The sequence below is a fragment of the Diadema setosum genome, chromosome 8, assembly GCF_964275005.1.
Source record: "Diadema setosum chromosome 8, eeDiaSeto1, whole genome shotgun sequence".
Classification (NCBI taxonomy): Eukaryota; Metazoa; Echinodermata; class Echinoidea; order Diadematoida; family Diadematidae; genus Diadema; species Diadema setosum.
Window position 1 is genome coordinate 34238159 of NC_092692.1, and position 26214 is coordinate 34264372.

Below are 26214 nucleotides of genomic sequence, written 5' to 3' on the forward strand. Positions count from 1 at the left end.
AACAACCAAGATTTTAATGTCTGACACGTTTCATCGATTTTCTCACTTTTTTCTTCGAAAGTTCGTAGTAAGTAAATCAGGTCACAACCGGGATAAAAAGGAGCCCTCGCCTTCCTCACCCCACCCCCTCTTTTTCTTTCAATTCTCGTAGTGCTCATTATTTTGTATACTCTCTCTCTCTCTCTCTCTCTCTCTCTCTTCCAGCATGTTTCACACTTTAGCCAATTGACGTCCTCAAAGATGGAAACGACCGCAAAAAATTTGGATCATGGCCAAAAAGTCGCAACGGTCAAGTTCAGCCGGTGAACTCTTTCCTCGGGTACTGCCGCTATTCAAGAGATCGACCTCCCACAGTAGTAGGTAGGTATTCCCACGGCGGCTATTTCTTACCGGCTTTTCTGGAATCCGCACGCGTGAGGCAGCGTTTCTGTGCCGTCATTCATCGCGCCGTAGCCAGAGGGCCTCCTTCACGCTGGAAAATTCCCGAAAAGCATTTTTTCCCCAAAAGTCTTTCTCTCTCTCCCTCCCTCTCTCCACCTCTCTCGCTACCTCTCCCACTGCCCTTTTGGGTCATCGCACTGTGTGTAAGAGGTTAATCCTAAACATTGGCTTTCTTTCGCTTTCCGCTTTACTTTCTTCTCAATAAGCTACTTCTGTAGACATCCATTTACTTTGTGTCTATGATATACTTATACAGTCATTGCAAATATCATTGATTTGAATCGTTACAGATTATACACTGCTCTCTGCACCGGATAGAAATGGTGAAATCAAACATTGGCTTGCGGGGTACGTAGATGTAATTATGCTAATGTAATGTGTAATTGAAAAAAAAAAATGGCAGAAATTGGGTCATAAAGACAGGAGATACATAAGAAAACTTTACTCGGCGAATGTAAAATACCACAAATTGATTCTTGAGGGGTGAATGCCACGTGGATGACATTTCTTTCATCTTCAAGTTTATTCCTTTCTCCATTTCTAACATGATTAATAGAACATGCTTACGCACAATGTGAATTAAAGGAAAGAGATATCGGCATAAGTAATCCAAAAAGCAGGGCACATTATACTTATGAAAATTACAGTGAAACATTTGGAAGTGAAACAACATTTAAGTGATAAAATTGATAATTTTGAGTGGAGATGGGGGATCCAACAGCGAAACTGGTAGATTGTGGGTCCCACCAGTTACAATCCCCGTAGCTACATACAAGAAAAAAAAAAGATAATAATTTCATTTTAGATACAAGGCATTGTAAAACATTACAATAAAACATGGAGGGAAAGGTAGTAATGATAACATTTTAATGATAATCACCAGGATCGGTGATAGTAGCAGAACTATACTAAAACTGCTTTGATAGTTCTGATAGCACCAATATACAAATGATGCACAGGACAGAGTATATCGGTGAAAATCGGATGGACGAGGCCAGCGAGTGGATTTTATACTATTTCCAACGTTCAACAAGAGAATCCATTTGTCACTGATAAAAAAAGGGAGAAAAAAGATTATTTTTTTCAGGCAAGATCATTCATTTTATGAAATGGACCCGTAGGTGTATAGATTCATAAAAATTCAGTTTTTTTTTTCCCCATCATATTTCCGGCACACCCCGTCCTACAATACACTAAACAAGGCTTGAGCCATGCATTTTGATTAGTGTGGATCAGTAAAAATTAATGCATAATAATTGACCAATAAGACTGCAGAGATAAAGCCCGTTTTATAATGATTGATACTATAACGACAATGATGAAGATGGGGAGGAGGAGGGCATGATGGAGAAGAAGATCAACTTCAGTTACGCTTCATTCTAATACAACGGTGCAAGTATCTTTTTTTAAATACTCTTGCTTGTGCAGGCTTCTATTTGAGTTGGCGACCAATCAGCTTTTAGACCAGTATGATGTCATGTAAGTTTAAATTTGTTAATGCCACCAGGTGAATATTAAGGGTTGCCCGTTAAAGGACAAGTTTACCTTCATTAACATAAGGATTGAGAGAATGTAGCAATATTAGTAGAACACATCATTGAAAGTTTGAAGAAAATCGGACAATCCGTCCAAAAGTTATGAATTTTTGAAGTTTTGTGCAGTGACCGCTGGATGAGAAGACTACTGCAGTGTATGATGTCACATGCGTACAACAATATAAGGAAAATATAAAGAGAATTTCACAAAATTTCATCTTTTGAAAAAAGTACACATTCCCTTGACTTGCTACTGGCATATGTTATGGGTAATTTCTTCCCATTGCCTTTAGAAAGACGCAAGTCAAGTGCTCTTTTATTATGCGGAAAAAGTGAAAATACGTTGAATTTTCCTCACATTTTTTTATACTGTTGTACTCATATAACATCACGAGCCTTAGTAGTCTCCTCATCCAGCGGTTCCAAGACAAAAATTTTAAAAAAATCATAACTTTTGCATCGATTGTCCAATTTATTTTCCTCAAACTTTCGCTGATGTGTTCTACTAATATTGCTGCATTCTCCCAATCCTTATGTTTACGAAGGTGAACTTGTCCTTTAACTAATGCCCACCGAGAAGCTGTACGCAGGTTGAGGATAAATTCTTGACAAGCACACAAGCGAGGGCACGCAAGAACAGACAACCTGACCTTCCTTTTGTCTACGCCGACACGCCCACCATGCCTAGGGGAAGCTTATAAATCAATTTCATTGATAATTTATTGTACAGCACTTAAACAAGAAAATGACAACAAAAATGAAATTGAATTGATGGAATGATTGTGCATTGCATCAACGACAGATGCTACAATCATTATTCATTGTCATCATCTGGACTGAAAAGACCAACGAGACCAACACTGCGTACTTAATCCCCATGATATAACGTGTGTAGGACTTCCGTATAAGATCTAGTTTACCTACATTGATTATAGCGTCGGACTCATGGGCCTTTTTTGCCGAGTGTCGGATTCGTGAGGGCGTTATTTGCCTCGTATCGGATTCATGGGCCTTAGTTGTCCAGTGTCGAGCTCGTGGGCTGTATGACTCATGGGCTGAATGAATCGTGGGTCTTATGACTCGTGGGTGTTGGACTCGTAGCGTGTACCCCTAAAGAACATGACTCCCGCTCTGATTAATAATCTTGATTGCATCAGTTGTCTGGAAGTAGGCCGATGTCAGGATTGTGCTATTAACTGCTATATAGGTGATTTAGCCAAACAGCTTTCAGTCGTCGATGACAGTCAGTAAATTCCGGAAATAAAAGTCAATTTATCACATGTTTGACAACATCCCCTTCCCCGATTCCATCTGATTCACCACTAGCATATACCCGACTCCTCATGCCCTTTTCATCTCAATAGACAAAATTTCAGGCGCCATCGAACATGCATATCACTCGATCGGCATCTTCTTTGGCCCCTAGCAGACGCTTGATAAAACTGATTGAGTAACCTTTGAACAGATTAAACCGAATTTGGACAAATCGAAGATATGTATTGTGTGTTGCATTGGAGGTACCGAAGCAATCGTGTGCTGATTTTAACTCACAGACATTTACCGCATATCAAAGACTTACAACGCGACATTTAGCGAGGCTACAAATCTTCTCCTCAATTATTCATTTTGCATCTATGGCCCTAGTATGACCTTCACAGTGTGATGATTCCCGCCCCCCCCCCCCCCGAGCGGTAATGATTTCTTGCTAATGCAGGTGTGTTCCACCGATTATGACTCGTAATTGGAGGGTACAGATGTGGTTGAAATGGGACTTCAGGTTTGCAACTGTTTCGATGATCATTATTTGAGATAATGAAGAAACCTCTTATAAAATAGGAAAAAGCATATAACTCTAAAAGGAATTCAAAGTTAATTTGATGAAAATTGGTTGTGGAATATCCAAAACAAAGCGATTCTGATAAAAGATGGAACCCACCGTTTATAAGCGTCGGGTTTTTTTTTTTTTGTTCTGTTTTTTGTTTTTTTTTGATATCTCGGCCATTTCAAAACCCATTTTCATCGAGTAAACTTCGAATGCCTCTTAGAATTGTAGGCTATTTCATATTTCATAAAGTCATTCTTAAGTATCTTGCAAAAGAAGCTGAATCATCCATTCAACCAATAATATACCATCCATTTAAATCCAATCTTTGTACAATGTTGTACTTGCTAAATTCCAAGTTGAAACAAGAAAGTTATAGTTGCGTCGAAGTCCATAATCAAGTTCACCCAAAAGAACCCAAAAAGGTCTACATGATACACATGAATGTTTTGTCTACTTCTAATTGCTATATTTTTCTTTATCCTATGTGTGCCTCGAGTGCTGATTGATACAGAAGACCCCACAGGGTTGTACATATTAATCAAACATCTTGGCACATAAAGGGTTAATCTAGCTTCTATATAATATATGTTGTGCCATTCGTTGGTAGCTGGTATGATTGAAGAGGTGAGAACGAAGAACCAATTGTAAAGAGAAGTTTATGTTTCTATGACAACATTGTCAAGCCATGAAAACAGGTAGTCAGATAAGAGGGAGGAGTTATACAATCCTCATCGTAAATCAAAAGTAAAAAAAAAAAAAAAAAAAAAAAAAAAAAAAAAAAAAAAAACATTTTCAAGAAAATGTCCGCATCAAGACATTGAATTTCTTCATTTCTCTATCTTCAGCCATAAACGCTGGTGAGGTTATTAATAGCCTCGTCGTTGATGTTACATCGTTGTTTTTGTCGTTATTTCAGCACATCTTATACTGTGCTGATCCTGTGGCGCCACTCTTATGAAGTGGTGTCATTTTGCCGTCCAATTAGCGTGATGCACTTACCTGACAGGATAGCTATTATTATGTCATTACAAGTGCAAAGGAGATGTCAGTTATTGATGGTTTTCGTTCTCGTTTTGAATCTTCTTAAAGTAGATGCATAGTCCACAGGGTTACCTTCACAAGCACGTGACAAGGAGTTATTTGCAGATGTCGTCAGCCTGAAATGTGAACACTGACAAGTGTATTGCCGAAAACAAAACAAATAAAAACAAAAACAGACAAAAACAAAAACAAAAACGAGACTACCAAGTCACGCAATGCTTTGTTAATCTTTGCCGTTACGGTCTTTTGGCAGCAGAGTATGCAGCATAACATATATTTGTCATCATTAATATTTTCTGCCCATTTTACGACAATAGCCAGAAAGTATGATCTGACAGACATATAACCAGTGATAACTATCTTTGTACTTCTTCGAATACTTCGCCTGTCAATACATATCTAACGGAACTCAAATTCTTCTCTTCAATAAGTTTTTTGCTTTGGATTTGATTTACATATGTTATAGTTGAGAGAAACTTTATGGAAACGAATAGAATGCTTTTAAGAATTTGCATGGGTCATTTCATTTACAAAGGAATAGACGCGAATGTACAATATGTTATCATAGAAAACCTTACAGACGTAATGTATATTCCAAGGCTATTGATTACCTATATTCAACGCATCTTATATTTCAGGTATGATTTGGACGCATGTCTATGTTACATTTTGTTTTATTACAAAGCAACTGTCATTTGTCTGTATCTTTCCAGAGGATCTAAAAATATTAATACCCGTAATGCTCTTCGGAAATCATTACGAAAGTAGCTCTTATAATGTATAAATGATCCCATAAAACCTGTAAATATGTACATAATTATAACATTGCTTCTGTAAATATTGCAAATACGTTATTATCATCTACATTGTTGAAACGATTGGCCTCGACTACCCTGCACACATAAAAACTATATTGCCCGTTCTTTTCTTTTTTTCACCAAAAGTGTGCTTTAACTCCTTTGACTATACATTGACAATGTTTATTTGGTAAATAAATACATTTCATATATCACTATAGTTTATTCATCACCAGGTTATCTCATCTTGGTGATATGACCAAAATGTGGCCCAATATTTTGGACTCCATGATTTAATGCTGCCGAATAAGAATCTCATCCCTCCCAAACAAGAATTCGCAGAAAATATCAAGCGTGCAAACCCTTTACTTGCAGGCGTACTTGTTTGTTTTTAACGTTATTCTTTATAACTTTGAGAAGTAACAAACGGAAACAGTAAAACTGACCAGAAATGAATATCATTTATTAGTGGAAAATTGAGCAAAGAAAATGGGATTCCATCGGGATTCGGATCCCGATGGAATCCCATTTTCTTTCCTCAATTTTCCACTAACTTTGAGAAGTGTGACATTATATTTTATCAGATAGATTGACAGAGAAGATAAATCATTTTGTTTCTTTCTATTATGTACCTAGGAACATTTAGATACATTAAATGTCATGATGTGTGCATACATATATTGAATTGACTGTTTGTTTGCTTTCTTTTTTTTTTTCTTTCTTTCTTTCTTTTTAAAATTGTTGGTGTTGATATCGCGCCTTGTGTAGGTGGTGACATATTCAAATACGACGTTTTGTAGACTGAACGCCGGTTGTAACACGCAAGCGATCTCCCTGAAGACTTTTGCGTGACAAATAATTGTCAACTTTATCAAACCTACAAAAGCGGGGGCTAGACAAATATTTCAGTATGTTGTGTTCAATTAGAAAGGGATATATGAACTGACACATTTATGTATCCTTTTTAGGGCGCACCGGTACATACTTTCAATTTTGAAGATGAGACCGTCGATGAAATAAATACTGTGAATTGCAATTTGTGTCCTTGATGATCAGATGGGTTACCATAGCAATGAATCCAAGCAAACAAAAGGGCCGGTCTCCATTATACTCGTTCCCCTCTCTGGGCTCTCTGAATACTGAATGGTTGTTACATTCTGTTGTTATTCGTCAGGGAGAATGTTCTCCAAATGTCAATGCCTTCTTTTGATACAGAAAAATTAACAAAAATAGCTATCATGCCGACATTCCGACAAGATGACGCGAGCAGTAATTCAAAACATTCAAAAGGGGATGGGAAAATCACGAAAGAACGAAGGAAAAAAGAAGCTTCCATGCATCCTGTACGCCAGGCGGAACTATACATATAGCAGGAACACAAAGAAGTTTGAAGTTATATTTTGCCTCTTACTCTCTGGATTTAGTTGATTGTTGTTTAAAGATATGACATCTAAAATCTAAATTGTTGTGTAAATCATTTGTAGAAAAAAAATCAAATGTCAAATGTCAACTGAAAATTGTTCTGTCTGATTAAGAAGAAACGATGCAAAGTATAAGCGTGTAGAGTTGAGATCGACAGGAGGGAATAGTTCCCGGGAAAAACAACCAAAGTTAAAGGGCATTCCAGACAATTTATGTAATTTCACATCATGCAGTAAATAAATTGAAGGTGCTATGTATAGATTTGTGGTATTTATTTAGTCCTGAAAAGATAAATCAATACTCTGAAAAACCGAAAAAAAAAATACACTGAGCAAGGATGATGACATATAGGAGGCTCACGTATTCCAGGGATGAAGGAGTGCAAATCCATTACAATCCACTTGCTTTAAGTTCACCAGTGTAGAATAATTATGATCTCTTCCTTTGTTCTGCTTCCTTGATCCCCAATCATGCATTTTTAAATGAAGCTTCTATGTCATCATCACACAAATTTGAAAACATTTTTATTCCTCATCCCAATTACTATAAATTTTGAAACTCTGAAGGCGTATACCCAACCAGTTTATAGATGTTCGAGTACCAAAGTTTCAAAATCATCCGGAGGTTTCCTTTAAAAACCCTGTCAGTTCAAAACATAAGCCATGTTGGCATTTCTAGGTTTTATGCAACCTTATTTTCCATATCAATGCAATTTTTTTTTTTACCTCCCTAAGTCAAACGTAAATGATCAAGGACGATCGGACATTTTGCATAATATACCATTTAGATCAACGCATAGTTCTCCATCTTGAAATAAAATGTCACTGCTAATGTACGCCCTGGCCGTTGCAATTAAGCACTTCTTTGAAACTGGGTTGATATTGATTCGTTTCTGCGACTGAATATGAACACTTGCCTTCATCGAAATCACTGCTGAATTATTTAAAGGCCAATGCAGTGCCTACTCATTGTCTGGTTAAAATTATAATCACCATAGTACTCACTTCATTGGAATATTGAGTGGCAGAGAAGTCATGGATGAGACTCTTCTACCAAATGTTATTAGAAGACGTGGTTTATAACTCTGTCATGATCCCGAGGGTATAGAGCATGGATCTACGTGGTAGACGTAGATATAGGATTAAGGACATTAGGAGTAAAGAAGGTTAGATTCGTATCATGGTTGAGTTACTCACAGCTTTATTAGATCTTGTAATGTCACAACTTAAAAAGACGTGAAAATCACGTCCATTTTATTGGTTTATTTTCGTCAAAAATGCGTCTCTACGCCATCTTTTTGTTTTCTAAAAAAACGACGTGCTTATGACCTTATTCTGACGTGAGATCCTGTCTTTAAAATGGTAATATACACGTCATAAAGACGTCTCTATGGCCGACAAATATGACGTCTTTTAGACAACTTCCATTTGAGCAAAAACATGGCATTTTGACGTCAATTTGAAATGTTTACGACATCTACTTGTTTTCGTCAAAAAGACGTTTCTTGAAGTCAGATCTTCTCTTTATATAAGCCTTAGTAGTTTATATGTCTTTATGACATCTTTATGTGACCATCCAGACGTCAGAAAGACGTCACAAATGTTTTCCATTTGAGCATAAATACGATTTTTGACGTCAGTTTGAGACGTCTTATTGCATCTATTTTCTTTGCTCATTTACGTCAAAAAGACGGCATATAATGACGTGAAATTGACATCATTCTGACGTGTCTCTAGTATCAGGAAATAAGTCGCCAATATGATGTGATTAACACCTCAAAAAGCAACGTAAATCTGACGTCATTCATACGCTGTTAATATGACGTCATAAGAAGTCGCAAAACGAACGTTAACTTTGCGCAACGTCATAAATAGGCCTATGTCGCAAAACAACGTAATTTTCACGTCATTAGTACGTCGCTAATATGACGTGATAAATATGTTGCAAAGCAACGTAAATTTCACGTCAGTGATACGTCACTAATAAGTCATAGATCCGTCGCAAAACTGACGTAAATTTCACATTATTAGATATACAAGTATAGTAAAAATATTTGAAATTGTACAAGTCACGGAAGGAGAGAAGCAAAAAAAAAAAAGGATGAAAACAAAGGAGAAGATAGACAAGAAAAGGAGGAGACAATTAAGGAAAGAAGAGAATAGAAGAGAAGAAAATAAATAGCGGCACGACATTTCACCCCACCCTTTCGAAAAAGCCGGACGAATATACGGTCATATCCTGCGCACAAAAACAACAACAACAACAAAAACACCAAATATAATCCTAAAAATCTATCAAGAATCACCGATATACTTTTTGCACCTTTTACTTTAAAGGGTGTGTGCAGTTCTGGTTGAGGTGAGGATTTAGCTTTTAACTTTTTGCGAGATATTCAGAAACCACTCTATGAGATGTCAAAGAGCATGCAATTATAAGGGACATCAAAAATTTATTTGATGAAAATCGGTTTTGAAATTGCTGAGATATCCAAAAACAAGGTAAAACAAAGAGATCCTAATAAAAGGCGTGGCCTGTCGCCTTTATTATTATCATTTTTTTTTAATATCTCAGCCATTTGAAAACCAATTGTCATCATAGAAACGTTTTGAATCCTTCTTAAGATTACATGCTCTTTAATATTCATTAGAGGTTTCTCATTATCTCACTTAGGAATGTTCAAAACATGAATCCCCACCTCAACCAGTACTGCAAAGTCCCTTTAATTTGATACTGGCCTTGGGGTAAAAAAAAAAAAAAAAAAAAAAAAAAGAACTACAGAAATTACACCAAACCAAAGCAAATGAAACCAAGCCAAATCGATTTTAAAAATGCAAAATAAAGTATTTTGTTAGTACTGCATTCGAATCCCGGCAGACTATCTCACATGGTGGCCTTGAACCCATGCCTGGATTCCAGCGATCCAGTGGAGCTCCATCCTGTGGACCTCCCCCTCCTCCACCTCCTCCCCCCCCCCCCAATTTTTAACCCCTCTCCTCGTTTCCTGTGATCTTCTTCTCCCTTGATGATCATTAAAAAAAATCATTCTTTCGCCGAAATATCGCTGTCGACATGAAAAACAAAATAAAACAAAAAACCCCGAAAATAACAACATGAGCCTTCGGATAAGGTCCCTGCACTCCGAATCATTGTTGACAAGGACGTTGTGTAACACAATGACTCCTTTTGTCTCGTTCCAAGGTCACATTCCGGGCCCGACTCCGGGAGACTATCAACCCCGATACCATCCCCCAACTGGAAGATTGATAGTGGGACATCAAGTCACGTTCAGGGGGGCGAAATGTGTCCAGCTGGCAGAGTCGATGGCCCGCCTGGTATTCGCAAGTCTCTCGAAATCTAAAACGACGTGAGTCGCAACGGTATTAATGGCTCTCGAAATTACCCGAGTCTCTTTAATCTTCCGAATTTCAGCTCAAGTCATCGTCGAAGAAAGTTCTATGCAGTCTCGCCCTGCAGTGCAACTTAATTGTAGAGAAATTGAAGGGATGGGACTAGGACGCGCGAATCAATTGGTAAAGGAACATTCCGCTACGAATACAAATTCTATGATTTAAAAACGATATTGCTATGTCGAGTCCAAGCGTTCATTTTCAAAGAAAAAACAAACAGCAACAGACAAAGAAGTAAACAAAACATGTCTGGAATGATTGGAACAGCCCCTTCCATGAGACTTTATCAGCACACAATGAATCGATTATTACTCGTCACAAAGAGGTTCAACTTTTAAGACATGGAGTCACAGCAGTTTTATTCCCTTTGATCCCTTGTTCGATGCCACCACTCAAAAAAAAAAAAATATCTTGAAGTATGTGCCAAACTGGATCTGCCCAACTGACAGGAAAACAATGGATTCATGTCTCATTGCATTATAATCAGCTACTCTCTTAAGGACGATATTGTTTTATGATAATACTTCTCGCCATCCCTATGTACTTCTAAAAGATGAGGGGTACATAACGGTAAAGATACGGGGATGCGTTAAAAGATATTGCGCAGATATTGCCAAAATAAAAAAAAAAAACTCAACTTAAAATGTCTGGACACGTATCTGACATTTCCATTATAAAAAAAAACAAAACTATATTCAAAGATTATATCAGTTTTATACGTCGAAATTAATTGCAGGAGGGTTCAATTTCAAACACTTTTAAAACATACAGCTGAGATTTACACTTTGACTACTGTACATATTTCTGGACGGGATGACTTTTGTTTTATATGCTTTATCATAAGGTGAAAGTTCATTTCATTTAATGAATAAACAAGCAAAATATACATGACATTATATTAACGTTCAAAATAAATCTTGCAATCTCAGGATAGCTCAGAAAAATGGCGGCATCAAAGGGCAAGATCAAAGGTACAGATGCACCTGTAGACTCCATAGAAAACTGACAGCTGTCCGAATGAGTATAGCCAGTTGGAACTCCATCTCTTCCTTGCTTATATTCTTCTGTCTTGTATTATGATGTCTTCATGTGTGCGTTTGTTTGTTTGTTTGTGTGTGTGTGTTAGTGTGTGTGTGTGTGTGTGTGTGTGTGTGTGTGTGTGTGTGTGTGTATGTGTTTGTGTTTCTCCGCCAGTGTGAAGACATGGTCATAAGGATTTTTTTTTTTTTTTTTTTTGGGGGGGGGGATTGATTATGTTCAATATTTTAAGAGAGGAAGTATGTAAGCAAGGGAGCTCAGCGACCGAACGAGAGGAGGGTACATTGGTGAGGGTATCCCCCTCCGAAATGATGCTTATGCATTTCTGGAATTGAAATTCAAAGATGTAACAAACACAAACAAAACTACGTTCGGAGGGTATTGGTGGTATCATTTGGTGCTTACATCGTTCATTTGACTTCTGCGCCATTATCATTTTCAATATCTGAAATCAGTTTAATGAAAGCTGGTGATACGTTCGTTATTCCGAAGGGATGCAAATCCGAAAATGAAATAAGGTTCGTATTCCGAAGGTTCATTATTCCGAAACACACATATTTACCTGTACCCATTTGTGGCGTTATTTTGAAGGTTCGTTATTCCAAGTTTCGTTAATCCAAAAATGAAATAAGATTCGTTATTCGGAGACTTCGTTATTGCGGGTATGAAATAGGGCTTGTCATTCCAAAGGTTTGTTAATCCGAAAATGAAATAAGATTCGTTATTCCGAAGGTTCGTTACACCGAAAATGAAATAATATTCGTCATGTCGAAGGTGCTTAAATCCGAAAATGAAATAAGGTTCGTTCAGCCGAACATCAGATAAGGTTCGTTGAGCCGAAAAATGAAAAGAAGATCGTTATTTCGAAAATTTGATAAACTGTGGCAACGAACGGCTCACTCTGAGGATGATGTAGAAGAGGGGGAAGGGACGTATATAGAGGAGGAGGAGAAAATGTGTATTTTTTCGTAAATAAGGCTAATACAAATTACGATTGCATTCTAGTTTGTCAATCAGTCTGTGTCATGTGTGCTTGTGTTTACATACATATAAGCATGTGTGGGTGTGTGCGCGTGTTTTAATTCAATTTTCATTTTGTGATTTCCTACAATTTTGTTTTACAGTACCGTAATTTGCCCCTAAATGAAGTTTATTTCATTTTCGGATTAACGAATCTTGGGAATAACGAACCTTATTTCATTTTCGGAATTATGAACCTTTGGAATAACGAACCTTATTTGATTTTCAGATTATCGAACCTTCAGAAAAAACGAACTGTAACCATGAAAAACAGACAAACACCCCCCCCCCCACACACACACACACACGTACAAATTATGTGAGCAGGCCACATGTTTGGTAACAGCCAAGATCTGATATGCATAGCAAACATAAAAATGACAACAGATATTACATCTTCAGTGGACTCCCGTTATAACAATGTCCTTGGGATCAGCAGTTTCCTTTCGTTATATTGAAATTTCGTTACAACCGGACAATTACACAATTAAAAAAAGAAAATAGTGCGGATCCGTAATGCTTCGCCCTGATTGTTTTACCTCGTTATATCCGTGTTCGTTATAACGGGAGAGCGCAGTAAAACTAAACATTTTCCCCGTACCAGTCACTAGCCGTTGCCTCTGAGGGTGCACATCACGAGACCGACACCCACGAGTCATACAGCCCATTAGTTCGACACTAACCTAACAAGGCCCACGAGACCGACACATTAAGCCCCGTGTTATATATCTATGTCGAACTCGTGGGCTGTTTTTACCTATACTGTCGAACTCGTGGGCTAAATGACTCGAGGGTGTCGGTCTAGTGGGATGACCCGGACTCTGAACCCCCATCTGGAGCGTTGGTCGGACCCCTGGACTTCTTTCCTCCCCCAGGCCTCCACTCGTCCTTCCCGCTCCTTACGTATTGCAGACCTTCATTAACATAAGGATTGAGAGAATGTAGTAATATTAGTAGAACACATCGTTGAAAGTTTGAGGAAAATCGGACAATCCGTTCAAAAGTTATGAATTTTTGAAGTTTTTGTGCAGTCACCGCTGGATGAGAGGACTACTGCAGTGTATGATGTCACATGCGTACAACAATATAATGAAAATATAAAAAGAATTTCACAAAATTTCATCTTTTGAAAAAAGTACACATTCCCTTGACTTGTTACTGACATATGTTATGGGTAATATTATTCCCATTGCCTTTAGAAAGAGGCATGTCAAGTGCTCTTTTATTACGCGAAAAAAGTGAAAATATGTTGAATTTTCTTTACATTTTCTTTATACTGTTGTACTCATATGACATCACGAGCCTTAGTAGTCTCCTCATCCAGCGGTTCCAACACAAAAGTTTTAAAAATTCATAACTTTTGCATCGATTGTCAAATTTTCCTCAAACTTTCACTGATGTGTTCTACTAATATTGCTGCATTCTCTCAATCCTTATGTTAATGAAGGTGAACTTGTCCTGCAACGTGCAAAGGATTGAAGCGAAATTACGATTCGACGACGTGACCATTGACGGGAGAGATGGACAAAAATTACCATGGCTCAGTGGTCACGATGAAACGGATGTGGTGCCCAAACAAACAGAACAAAAAAGGCATCTCTCCGAACAACATCGGCAAACAAGAGTAATAAAGCACGGAGAACAAAAAAAAAATGGAAACGGCACAAAACAAAACAAAACAAAACGCAGAGAGAGAGAGGGGATGCACGACGACACTGGCCATAAGCGAGCTGCCGTGGGGGAAGCGAAATGTCGATTCCCAGAGTGACCCGCTGAGTGTTCGCTGTCGCCCAGTCAAGGTCAGGGCCAACCGAGTGCGGTTGAATGCGTCGAATTTACGACCGCCCCCAAACACGTCGGATGTCGGACAAACGATGTCAATGACCGTCTGAGAATTCTTTCCCTTGAGGCGACGGACGTCCACTCTTGGTCTTTCTCCGGACAGTCCTTTCGCTGTGGTTTCATGTCCGAGGACGGTCAAGCTTTATCGCCTTGTCTCGCGTTGTTCAGCTTCGTCGGCTTGTCACACATGAGGCTTGCCTACAGGACTTCCTTGGTCATACGCCTCTTCTCGTGCTTCGCTGCGGAACCCGGTTGCCATGGACACGAGCCGCCGCCCCGTTCCCATCCCTGGTTTCACCATACAGTGCGAGAGCTGTTCGCTGCGTGCGATTCGAAATAAAGGGATTGCTAAGTTTCGGTTGAGATGGGTATTCAGATTTCCGACTTATTTTTGCTGATATATTTGTTGAGATAATGAGAAACCTCTTTAATATGAAACATGAAAGAACATATAGGGCCTAATTCTAAGAGAAATTCAAAGTTTAAAGGGATCGTACAGTTTTGGTTGAGACCAAATTTCAGGTTTCTCACATTCTTTTTGTGAGATAATGAGAAACCTCTTATGAAATATGAAAGAGCATGCAATTCTATGAGGAAATCAACGTTTATTTGATGAAAATTGGTTTTGAAATGGCTGAGATATCCAAAAAAGAGCGATTCTAATAAAGTGTGGGACCCACACTTTATTACGATCGCTTTGTTTTACTTTGTTTTTGGATGTGTCAGTCATTCCAAACCCGATTTTCATCAAATAAACTTTGAATTCCTCTTAAAATGGTTTGCTCTGTACTATATCAGAAGTGTTTTCTTGGTATCTCGCAAAAAGTTAAAAGCCCAATTCTCATCTTCACCAATACTGTACTATCCCTTTAATTGATGAAAATTGGTTTTGAAATGGCTGAGATATCCAAAACACAAGCAATCCTTTAAAAGGTGGGGTTTACCTTTTATTAGCATCGCTTTATTTTGCTTTGTTTTTGGACACCTCAGCTTGTCAAAACACACTTTCATCAAATAAAATTTGAATTCTTCTTAGAATTATACCCTTAAACATTTCATAAAGTTGTTTCTAAGTACAAATGTATCTCACAAAAAGTTAAAAGCTGAATCCTCACCCAACCAATACTATACCATTCCTTGAATCATGTATGGCTGAAGCATATTACTTTCGTTTCATGTGATTTTCTTCGTTTTGTAGTCTATTGCATGCTTTTTTTTTATGTATTTCAGTACTATTTTAATTTTAGTAGAAGAATGTCAGTCTACCGTCTTATGTTGGAGCTTTGTCCTCTTCTCTTTCAAAGGAGGATGACGCTTGCTACGGACAAAATTGCTGCTAACATATTGAGCAATAAGAATTCAAACAATGACATAATTTTGAGGTTTGAATCATCAAGGTATAAATGTATGTCAGTCAAAATTCAATTATCAAGTATGTGTATATGTACAATACAGGGGCTGCAGAACCGGAGGGGGGTGCTTTCCCCTCCACAGATTTTTTCTTTTCTTTTTCTGATATATCTCCTTTAAAAAAAAACACCAAAAAAAAAACACACACGTGGATGATTGACTCTTGACCCCCTAAAGCAGCCCCCCCCCCTCCACACACACACACACCTATCCTATAAAACATTCCGCCGTCCCTGTGATACTCTAAGATTTTACAATTTAGGGCAACGGAAAGCTTCTCGTTATTAAAGAAGTTACGGTGGAAGTGGTTATGATTTTTTTTTTTCTAGAAGAGAGGATAATATGACCCAACATTTGTTCTTCTTTGACACAGTTCAAGCGATAACAATAAGAGGTAGTAGATTATCTTCCCTATATTTCCCTCTCTCAACACACTCTTCCTTCGGCACCCTATACCCCATCCTTAAAAACAAGCAAGTAATCAAACGAAGTCCCAGATACGTGCATGCAATAAGTGGGCGTCCTTATCATCGTTGCTCTAATTTCTAATTTTGAACTTTTGAACTTTTTCAATATGAGCTATAACGACAGTCTTTCATCTTGGGACATATTGTGCACGGCTTCCTGACGGGTGAAGGCCGAATTCGTCAGGACAAGGACGTTTACGTCAGTGTCATGGACGAGAATTTTATAGGCCCGATGTAGGTTAATGGTACATGACGTAGCTTTCTTGAGACGTTGGACAAATCGTCATGATACACAAAAAGGAAGAGTGACTTAATTCTCAAACATGTTCATCGCCGGTCAAAAAGCGTTTGTCAAATAGGCCCTACTAAATATCATTCCGTTAGGGGGTTAAATGTATGGTATAGTATTGGTGGAGATGAGGATTGGGCTTTTAACTTTTTGCGAGATACCAAGAAACCACTTATGAAAGAGTACGGAGCATACCATTCTCAGAGGTATTCAAATTTTATTTGATAAAAATTGGTTTTGGAATGGTTGAGACACCTAAAAACAAAGTAAAACAAAGCGATTGTAATAAAAGGTGGGTCCCACCTTTTATTAGAATTGCTCTTTTTGGATATCTCAGCCATTTCAAAACCAAATTCCATCAAATAAACGTTGGATTCCTGTTGGAATTACATGCTCTTTCATATTTCATAAGAAGTTTCTCATTATCTCACCAAAAATGTTAGAAACCTGAAGCTTGTTCTCAACCAAAACTATACGTTCGCTTTGAAAGAGCTATTAGAGGATGACATATTCGACTTGTCTAACATGTCTAATTGTCATCATGTCAACACACATCATTACTTCGTACGAGAATTGAGAATCTCCATAACATCTAAGAGTCTGACTTAAACCCTTTTGACTGAAAAGTAATTAAGTCAGTTCTAACACGGAGTGACATTCCATTTTGATTCTTTGTCGTGTGGGTGTTTCCCCCCTTATCTTTCGCTTTATTTTGACAGTTGAACTGCTGACAATTCTTCCTATGTTTGTAAACAACGGGAGTGCACCTCGAACTCATTGGATAGACACCCCGTGATTAATTGTCTATGTTCGTGATCTCAGACCCATGCAGTGAAAATTTTGTTTTCCAAGGAACCTGCGTTCCGTTGCATACTCTGCGCCTTTTTTAACGTCACAATAATGTCTTCTCATCCAGCGATATTATTTCATGAAAAAGAAAAAAGATAAGAATGTTATGTTCTCTTTGTTTGATTTCACTCTATGCATTAACGTTAACTTCGACTTTGAGTGAAGTGCCGTTCCGAAGGCCTGCGGGGAGCCTCGAATAACCTTGACAGGCTTGTAAGGTCATACGCCTCGCAGTGAACTTGATTTACAGACGCTGTTACGTCACGCACCTGGTGCGTTTGTGGGAACTCGGGACTCACTATAGCGAAGTGGTCCCCCATGGTCTGGCGGTACGAGTCAGCTTCTTTATACATAAGAGTCAACGTATACGACACACTATAGTCTGTCCATTTTAACAAGCAATAATATAACTGGAAACAAGCCCGTGACATCCGGCTATAAAGCATGGTATTGAACCGACCCTGGATTCGAACAGGTCTTGTTAACAGAGAGTACACATCACTTCCTTGGCATTGCTTGTACTAATCCAAGGTATTTGACAATTTATTATGTCGCTACAAGCCATTTGCCTTATGTCCTTACCGAGTGATTTAGTGTAAGATAACGATCTGTTGAATGGACGCATGTGTTAGCCCGCAAGGTTGCACACATCGCGTGTATAACGTTCCACCTGTCCCTGTTGTATCCCTGTTCCTTCCCGATTTCCAACGAAACTTCTTACGAACTGCACCTGAGTTCGGAGAGTAGTAACAACTCACCAAAAAAGACGAAGCTTTCTCGGTAAGGGACAGCGCAAGTAGGATTTCTGTGAAAGAGGAAGCATCGTATGTCTGTATCTTGGCTACTTGTCAAACCATTTTATGTCGTTGTTGTTTTGTTGTTTCTGGATAAGTCTATGGCGCGTCATCTACAGCCCCCTCCCCCCCCAAAAAAGGGAAAAGTTTGAGAAAAAGCAAAACAAAAAGTCGTATCTAATGTCGGTCATGCAATAATACTTAAAGTGTGCGATGCTAGGCAATGATGTAGTTTTCATCCACCTAAAAGGATCGTGACATGTCTGTGTCGGACTTCTTCCCCGCTCGAAGAGAGTATGGACGTCTGTATACCTTCGAGGGATGGATCAAAATTTACGAAACTGACCAACTTTATACTTAACCCGTTTCCGAGGAAGCTTTTGAACAGCCAATTTGGACAGGTGGTCGAATACTTTCAAAGGTTCCCGTGTGTCCAGACTGACCATCGACTGATAAGGAAAGAGAGCTCAAAATGTCAACATGTCACAATATCATCGTTTCGGAGTTGTTCTACTTTTGAGGGTTCAATGACCTAATAATGACTTTATTTAAAGGAACTATACAGTACTGGTTGAGGTGGGGATTCATGTTTTGAACCTTCCTAAGTGAGATAATGAGAAATCTCTTATGAAATATGAAAGAGCATGTAATTTCAAAAAGAATTCAACGTATATTTGATGAAAATTGGTTTTCAAATGGCTGAGATATCCAGAAAAGTGGTAATGATAAAAGGCGACGGACCACGCCTTTTATTAGGATCTCTTTGTTTCACCTTGTTGTTGGATATCTCAGCCATTTCAAAACCGATTTTCATCAAATAAACTTTTGATACCCCTTAGAATTGCGTGCTCTTTGACATCTCATGGAGTATATCTCGCAAACCGTTAAAAGCTAAATCCTCACCTCAACCAGAACTGTATACACCCTTTAAAACACAAAACAAAACAACAACACGGGGGATGGGGATGGGGAAACTAGGGGGAGTGATGACATGAGATTACTAGCTTTAAAGGAAACCAAAACCCAAAGAGAAATGTGGATTGAGTGAAAGCAGCTAGCAACATTAGTAGAATACACTTCATCAGTGAAAGTTTGAGGAAAATCGGACAATCGATGCAAAAGTTATGAATTTTTAGAGTTTTGGTGTTGGAACCGCTGGATGAGGAGACTACTGGAGTTCATGACGTCATGTGTGGACAACAATTTAAAGGAAATATCAAGAAAATTCAACATGCTTTCACTTTTCTAGCCAAATGAACGAGCACTTGACTACCTGCTTTCAGAAAGCAGGGGGAATAAAAATTGCTACCCTTAACATATGTCAGTATCAAGTTGATAGAATGTGTAATTTTCATGAAAAATGAATTTTTGCGGAATTCCCTTTATATTTTCTGTATATTGTTGTCCACACATACGTCATGAACTCTAGTAGTCTCTTCATTCAGTGGTTCCAACACCAAAACTTCAAAAAATAATAACTTTTGCATCGATTGCATCGATTTTCCTCAAACTTTCACTGATGTGTTTTACTGACGTTGCTGCTTTCATTCAATCCACATTTCTCTTTAGGTTTTGGTTTCCTTTAATATCTTAAAACAATCCCAAACTGCAGAAGGACAAGTTCATTCCCTACTCCTGGGGCCCGTTGCATAAAACTCCAACCGGATTTTTTTCCGGTTGAAATCACAAAATTCCGGTTGGAAGCTCCCAACCAGAGTTTTTATGCAACGGATTTTACATTCTTAGGTTAGCAACCTTAAAAAATTCAGGTTGGGCAAATCCCAACCTGAATTTTTTAAGGTTGCTAAAAAAAGTTTTATGCAACGGGACCCTGTTGTCCATTCCTCCTCTAACCATTTCCCTGATACGCTTTGTTACATTTCTGATTTCCGTTGGTTCTGATTCTATCACATGGCCCTATTCATTTCAGTCGGTTTCCAACAAATGTTTCACTTTCCAAATTTGTAATATCTCTCGCTGCTTTCATCAACCTGTGTATTATTTTAATGTATCTCTCCTCTATACCTCCACATCTTCAAGCCTAATTCGAATTGTGTCACTTTTGAACTTTTGTTTCCTCTTTCCCCCAGTGCCCTTCCCATTACACAACTCTCTCCTTCGCTTACTCAATTCCAAGAATCGGAGCGGATTCACACGCAGATGTCAACAAACCGTGCTCGCCACGCCGGAAGAAATCTGATCTGACATGACCTCACGGGTTCAGGTGAGCGACCCGACGGATGGACACGGGCGACCCCTAGACAGCGACAAACCGAGGTCACGCCGCACCCCATATTTTCATTCGACGGATACGCTGCGGAGAATCCGCTGCAAACCATTAACGTAAATAAAAGATCTATCTAAATATGCTCCATGATCTAAACATCGCTTTGCTGGTTATCGGGGCGAAGACCGGTATATTTTGAAATGACTTTTCATTTATTTACTTTTCTTCTTTAAAATGTTTAATACGTCCCAGTGGTTTACCCCAACGATGATTCTAGAAATACCTCTGTTTCCCCATCCACCTCCTCAGCGCTTTCCAAAAAAACGCTCGCAAACGGTGAAAGATGTTTTGTTTTGATTTGGACAGATTGGCCCGAATTCACAAAGGTGGTTTCAAATGAAACTACGGTTTCTAGAAACCATGGTTTTTAGAAACCGTGGTTTCGAGTCTGCGATTCACAAACAGTGGACTCAAAAAACCACGGTTTCATTTGAGTCCACGGTTTGGAACCATGGTTTCAACAGTGGACTCAAATGAAACCGTGGTTTCAACAGTGGACTCAAATGAAACCGTGGTTTCAACAGTGGACTTGACCTCAGAAAAGGGATTTCCCCTATTTAATATTACACTGAGCATGCTCAGTACAGTACACACCTAGCATTGTGTTGTTGTTGTGTTTTTTTTAACATGAAAAACATTAAAACATGAAAAACATATCTCCTTCCCCTGTATGCTGTTGCTGAGTCTTATGTATGTTCAATGCAATGCAAATACATGTACACACACACACACACACACTGACAGAGAGAGAGGGAGAGAGAGAAAGACACACACACACACACACACACACACACACACACACATTGGATGGAAACTACTGACCCTGACCTGGATGACCACACTCACGTTGCAGGAAGGATTCAACGTTCATTTGATGAAAATTGGTTTTCAAATGGCCGAGATATCAAAAAAAGCGATAATAATAAAAGGTGATAGACCACGCCTTTTATTAGGATCTCTTTGTTTCACCTTGTTTTTGGATATCTCAATCATTTCAAAACCGATTTTCATCAAATAAACTTTTCATTTCCCTTAGAATTATATGCTCTTTGACATCTCATAGAGTGGTTTCTGAATATCTTTCAAACATTAAAGGCTAAATCCTCACCTCAAACAGAACTGTACAGTCAGGTTAATATACAAATTATGTAATTACAATTAAAAATACATCAGACATGGTCTCACAAAGTATGCACATAGTATGTACTGTAAAACAGTTCAGTCATAAATGACGATTTTTAATCACCGGCCATCCAATGGCCTGACAATGTACTTTACAAATTTGCAAGTACATGTATGACTCGCGTGACAGTAACAGTGTATACCTTTGTATTCATTCATATCCATTTGCTTAAATGATAGAAACAATGCTACTACAGTGTATTAGGATCATTTCACTGGTACTTATGAACGTACATGAAGTTATCAAATTGCAGAAAATATTGTGCAGCTGATGGATTATGACTCTTACAAAAAAAAAAAAAAAAAAAAGGTTTAACAATGTCGACCACATGTAAACTCTGTCGAAAAATAACAAAGTTGTCAAACACAAAAGTACTGCATGTACATGACTTTATTTATCGCTATACATGTGAGATGTTAAGAGAGTAAAGACTCCCCGAGCCTACTTGAGATGTTGGATTTTAAGTAACTTGTCTCAGTTCCAGCAGGATAGTTTTGTTCAACCTTCCTGTGAACATCATTATCATATTCAGCCCATCCTCCTCTTGGCCCCCAAACGATACATAACACAATGTATCAAGTATCCCTGTTTCCCTAACAACATGAGTGGGCCACTAAAATCCTTCAGTTTTGGACACGTGACATTTTGATAGACACCCAGACTGACTACAAGTGCCCAACCACCTGTCTTCGTATACCGGGTAGCCCTGAATAAGGCCAACAACAGTTTGTCCAGAGTAGCCACAATTAAGATAGTAAGATTACCACTTATCAAGCCTGGTATAATGTTTCCCTTGTCCAATGGTCAGTCCAGATGAGAAGGTGGTAACTGTGGGAATACAGTTCCTCAGCATTATCAAATGACCACAGCTTCCCTTTTTACATAACCTCCTGTCAAAAATATTTTCTGCTCACATGTATGTCAGGACATTCTTAATTAATTTACCTTATCTAAAGTCTTGTATATTGTCCAGACCTAAATAATTCTATTGTTCATTCCCAATGTTTAACTGTATGGTTTTTACCTTCTGAGCAGTCACAAGTATATGGTATGATCACATAATTTTTGATTAGTAACAAATCCTTATTACCAACAACATAATAATGTACTTTGTCAGAATGGCATTACAATGTACAGTACGTTAGCCATGTTCGGTAGTTTTATCCTCTACTACACTAGTAATGTGTTAAATATTTAGAAATATACTAGAAATGCAAGACAGTGAGATGGACAATACATGAACATGCAAATATAGTATCTGCCAACTTTCCTGAACTACATGTAGTACAGAATAAATCCTGATAAAAAGGCATTATTATAAAGAGAGAGATGACTGTCAGTGTCCCCGGATTTAATCAACTGTAGCCATCTGAGATTTTTCTTATGCCAATGAAATGTGGAGCGACTCTGTGGCTTATTCAAGCTTAGGAGACACTTTCTGGGATATTTGGATAGACAGTCTAGCATTCTCTATCTGAGGTGGCTTTTGATGAATTGTGTGATTTTATCAATTTCCAAAGTCATAAGCCACTTATACGTATACAGGATTATTGTCACTTTTTGACACGTCTTGGCACCTGGCAAGAATTGTCAATGAGAGTAAACTTCAGTTCGATCTAACCAATCACCTTCAGCCTTTACATGACATTGCAATGTTCATGTCTATTCATAGTTTACTATTTTTGACAATTTCACTAAGAATGTGTGAAAGGGATGATACAGTATTGTTGGAGATGAAAATTAGGCTTTAACTTTTTTTTTTGCGAGATACCAAGAAAACACTTACGAAATAGTACAGAGCATACCATTTTAAGAGGAATTCAAAGTTTACTTGACAAAAATCGGGTTTGGAATAGCTGAAACATCAAAAAACAAAGTAAAACAAAACGATCATAATAAAATGTAGGTCCCACACTTTATTACGATCACTCTGTTTTGGATATCTTGGCCATTTCAAAACCAATTTTCATCAAAGAAACATTGAATCCCTCTTGGAATTGTATGCTCTTTCATATTTCATAAGAGGTGTCTCACTATCTCACCCCCCCCAAAAAAAAAAAAATAAATAAATAGATAAAAATAATAAAAAACCTGAAGTTAAAGGGACATATTCCAGACAATTTTCATAATTTCACATCATGTAGTACATAAATTGACTACTCAGTACTCCATGTATAGATTTGTGGAATTTGTTGTGGTTCTTGAGCAGAGAAACAATACTTTGAGAAACCTTAAACAGATTACACTGAACAAGGATGATGACATAGGAGGTTGACACATGGGGTGTTTCAGAAATGTAGCAGTGTAATTCCATTACAATACCGCTTGATTGCGAGTTCACCTGTGAATTATCTATGAATGCCTTCTTCTTTTGTTCTGCTTCCTTGAGCCCTAACTCATGCATTCTTATGGTGATTCTGCCATGTCATCATCCTTGTTCATTGCAATTTGTTCTAAATTTTGAAAATATTCTTGTTCTTCATCCCAATTATCACAAATTCTAAAACTCTGTCCTCAGTATTACTAATTCATAGTTGTTCAAATGTAAAAATCTGAAAATCATCCGGAGGTCTCCTTTAAGCCTCCACCAAAACTATATGATCCCTTTAAATGTAACTGATGTACACTGTACACTTTAAGATTCTTTAACTCAACATTAATTCAATGGGGTCTACATGTATATCCACTGTTTGTATATATGCATATACTTTTTGGGGATAAAGTAAACCAGTTGAATAGAAAAGGGTAACAATTTATTTGACAGCATGTATTCGATGATCAAACAACATGCTTCATTGTTAATAAGCCATGATTACATTTCTGGTGATATTTATATTTGTTTAGTGAGACAGAGGACTAACAAAATATTATTGTTGCCATTTCATACAATAGCGTAGTGTCTTACGATAGTCGTAATACAGTAACAAAGAAGTTCGGATGATGAGACTCATGACCTGAAATAATATGAAATTATTGTAATGCAATGTCTTTAAATGAGATGTCATTTTCTCTACATTTAGATATATCTATTTAATCACATTTACATTCTATAAAGCAATAAATGTTAGACATTTTACTGCTGATATATGAATTGCCGTTCATCAAAAATTGACGAGAAAAGAAGGAGAAGTATATGATATGCAAATAAATTTCACTTGCGGAGAGGGCAATCATTCAAATGAAATATGGTTCTCAATCATTTTTGCAGTGTATGACCACAGAGGGAAAAATACCATTGATATTTTATTTGAGTATGTAACGAGTACAGCTAATATGATTCCGCCAACTAATTCTTGCCAGTGGATGCATTAAACAAGAGGATTACAGTATTATACTGACGGGATATTTACATTGATCGAATACCTGTTCTTCCTGTTAAGGAAGTACAGGGCTTGTTCCCTACCAGGACTCCTTATTGAGACATGAGTCCTATCGATAGCACCTATGACTCCTGGATAGCGGCAGTACTCATAGAATCTCTGCTGGGTAGATTCAATCTCTTCTCTCGTAGTTGGAAACCTGATGAATTCTCTCTTCCTCCTTGCGATGGCTTCCAAAACGTCTCTGATGACTCTGCAAACAGACCACTGTGACATTGATGCCTCGTCCCCATGCATCCGCTGGAATGAATCTGAATAAAAATATGAAACCACTTAAATAGATTTTTGCGTGGATAATCCTTTATCAAATGCAATTGTACACATTTGATTAAAGTACAAAGAAATGTATAATTTGATTTATGCCTGTGAAAATGACTGATCCTACTCCCATAGAAATAAGTTCCAAATGCAACAATTTCCCATGTAAACTGGAGTATCCCCCCCCCCCCCACAACAACAAAAATGGTACAAAATGATACGAAGAAAAGTGTTTGGCAGCTCTGTTAAATCACTGCTATGAGGAAAACAATTCAAAGTCTAAATAAAAGAAAAGCTGAGCAATACTAACATTAAGAGAGAGTACGCAGATCTAGTGCTCACCAGGGTACACATAATCTCCTGTATTACCAACCTTTAGGGAACCTCCAGCTCCCTCCCATTATGGATGGTCCCACAGAGTTTGGTTATAAATCCCCTCACTACTCAAAACAACAATATGAACAAGAACAAGAACAAGAACAACCGCAACAACAAAAGGACAAACATATAAAATGCAATTTGTAAAATTTAATGAGCAAAAATGTATTAACTTACCAACGGCATAAAAGTAGAGAGTGGTCAACACCTGCACATGAACAGGTAGTGCATCATTCCAATCTGTGTCCCTCCTCAGATCACCTCCAAGCATATTGATGAGGTGGAGTGCAGAGTATCTTTCGAAAATCTGTAGCTCACTTGAAAAGCTTCATCCTCATACAGTTCAAATGGATTCCGCCTGTCAGCCAATCCTCTTCAAGGCCTTTCAGCTCTCTAGGAATGTACGGAGGAATAATTTGGACAATAATATACATGTAGTTAGAAAATATGTGGTAAAACAAAATGATTCTCCTTGTTGGTCATAAAACATATTCAATAATGAGGTTTATGAAACGAATATCTACTATTCTGTTAACATTTCCTTGTTGCTG

General features: G+C 38.0%; 1 protein-coding gene across 1 annotated transcript; it reads right to left on the reverse strand.

Annotated features, from left to right (window-relative positions):
- Nucleotides 1-13327: 13327 nt before the first annotated feature.
- Nucleotides 13328-25934, reverse strand: LOC140232217 (putative nuclease HARBI1). Its single transcript, XM_072312353.1, has 4 exons — nt 25841-25934; nt 25011-25278; nt 14567-14688; nt 13328-13440 (listed from the first exon to the last, which is right to left on the reverse strand). Exons 1-4 carry the CDS (start codon nt 25932-25934, stop codon nt 13328-13330), a joined length of 597 nt encoding a protein of 198 aa, XP_072168454.1.
- Nucleotides 25935-26214: the final 280 nt, after the last annotated feature.

Excerpts from the sequence above, each read along its gene's own strand:
- LOC140232217 (XM_072312353.1), bottom strand. The coding sequence starts at position 25,934 with ATGCTTGGAGGTGATCTGAGGAGGGACACAGATTGGAATGATGCACTA. Across the intron at positions 25,279-25,840 it reads TCTCTACTTTTATGCCGTTG|ATTCATTCCAGCGGATGCAT; the intron begins GTAAGTTAATAC and ends ATTTTTATTCAG. Across the intron at positions 14,689-25,010 it reads TTCCTTAACAGGAAGAACAG|CGAACAGCTCTCGCACTGTA; the intron begins GTATTCGATCAA and ends AATCGCACGCAG.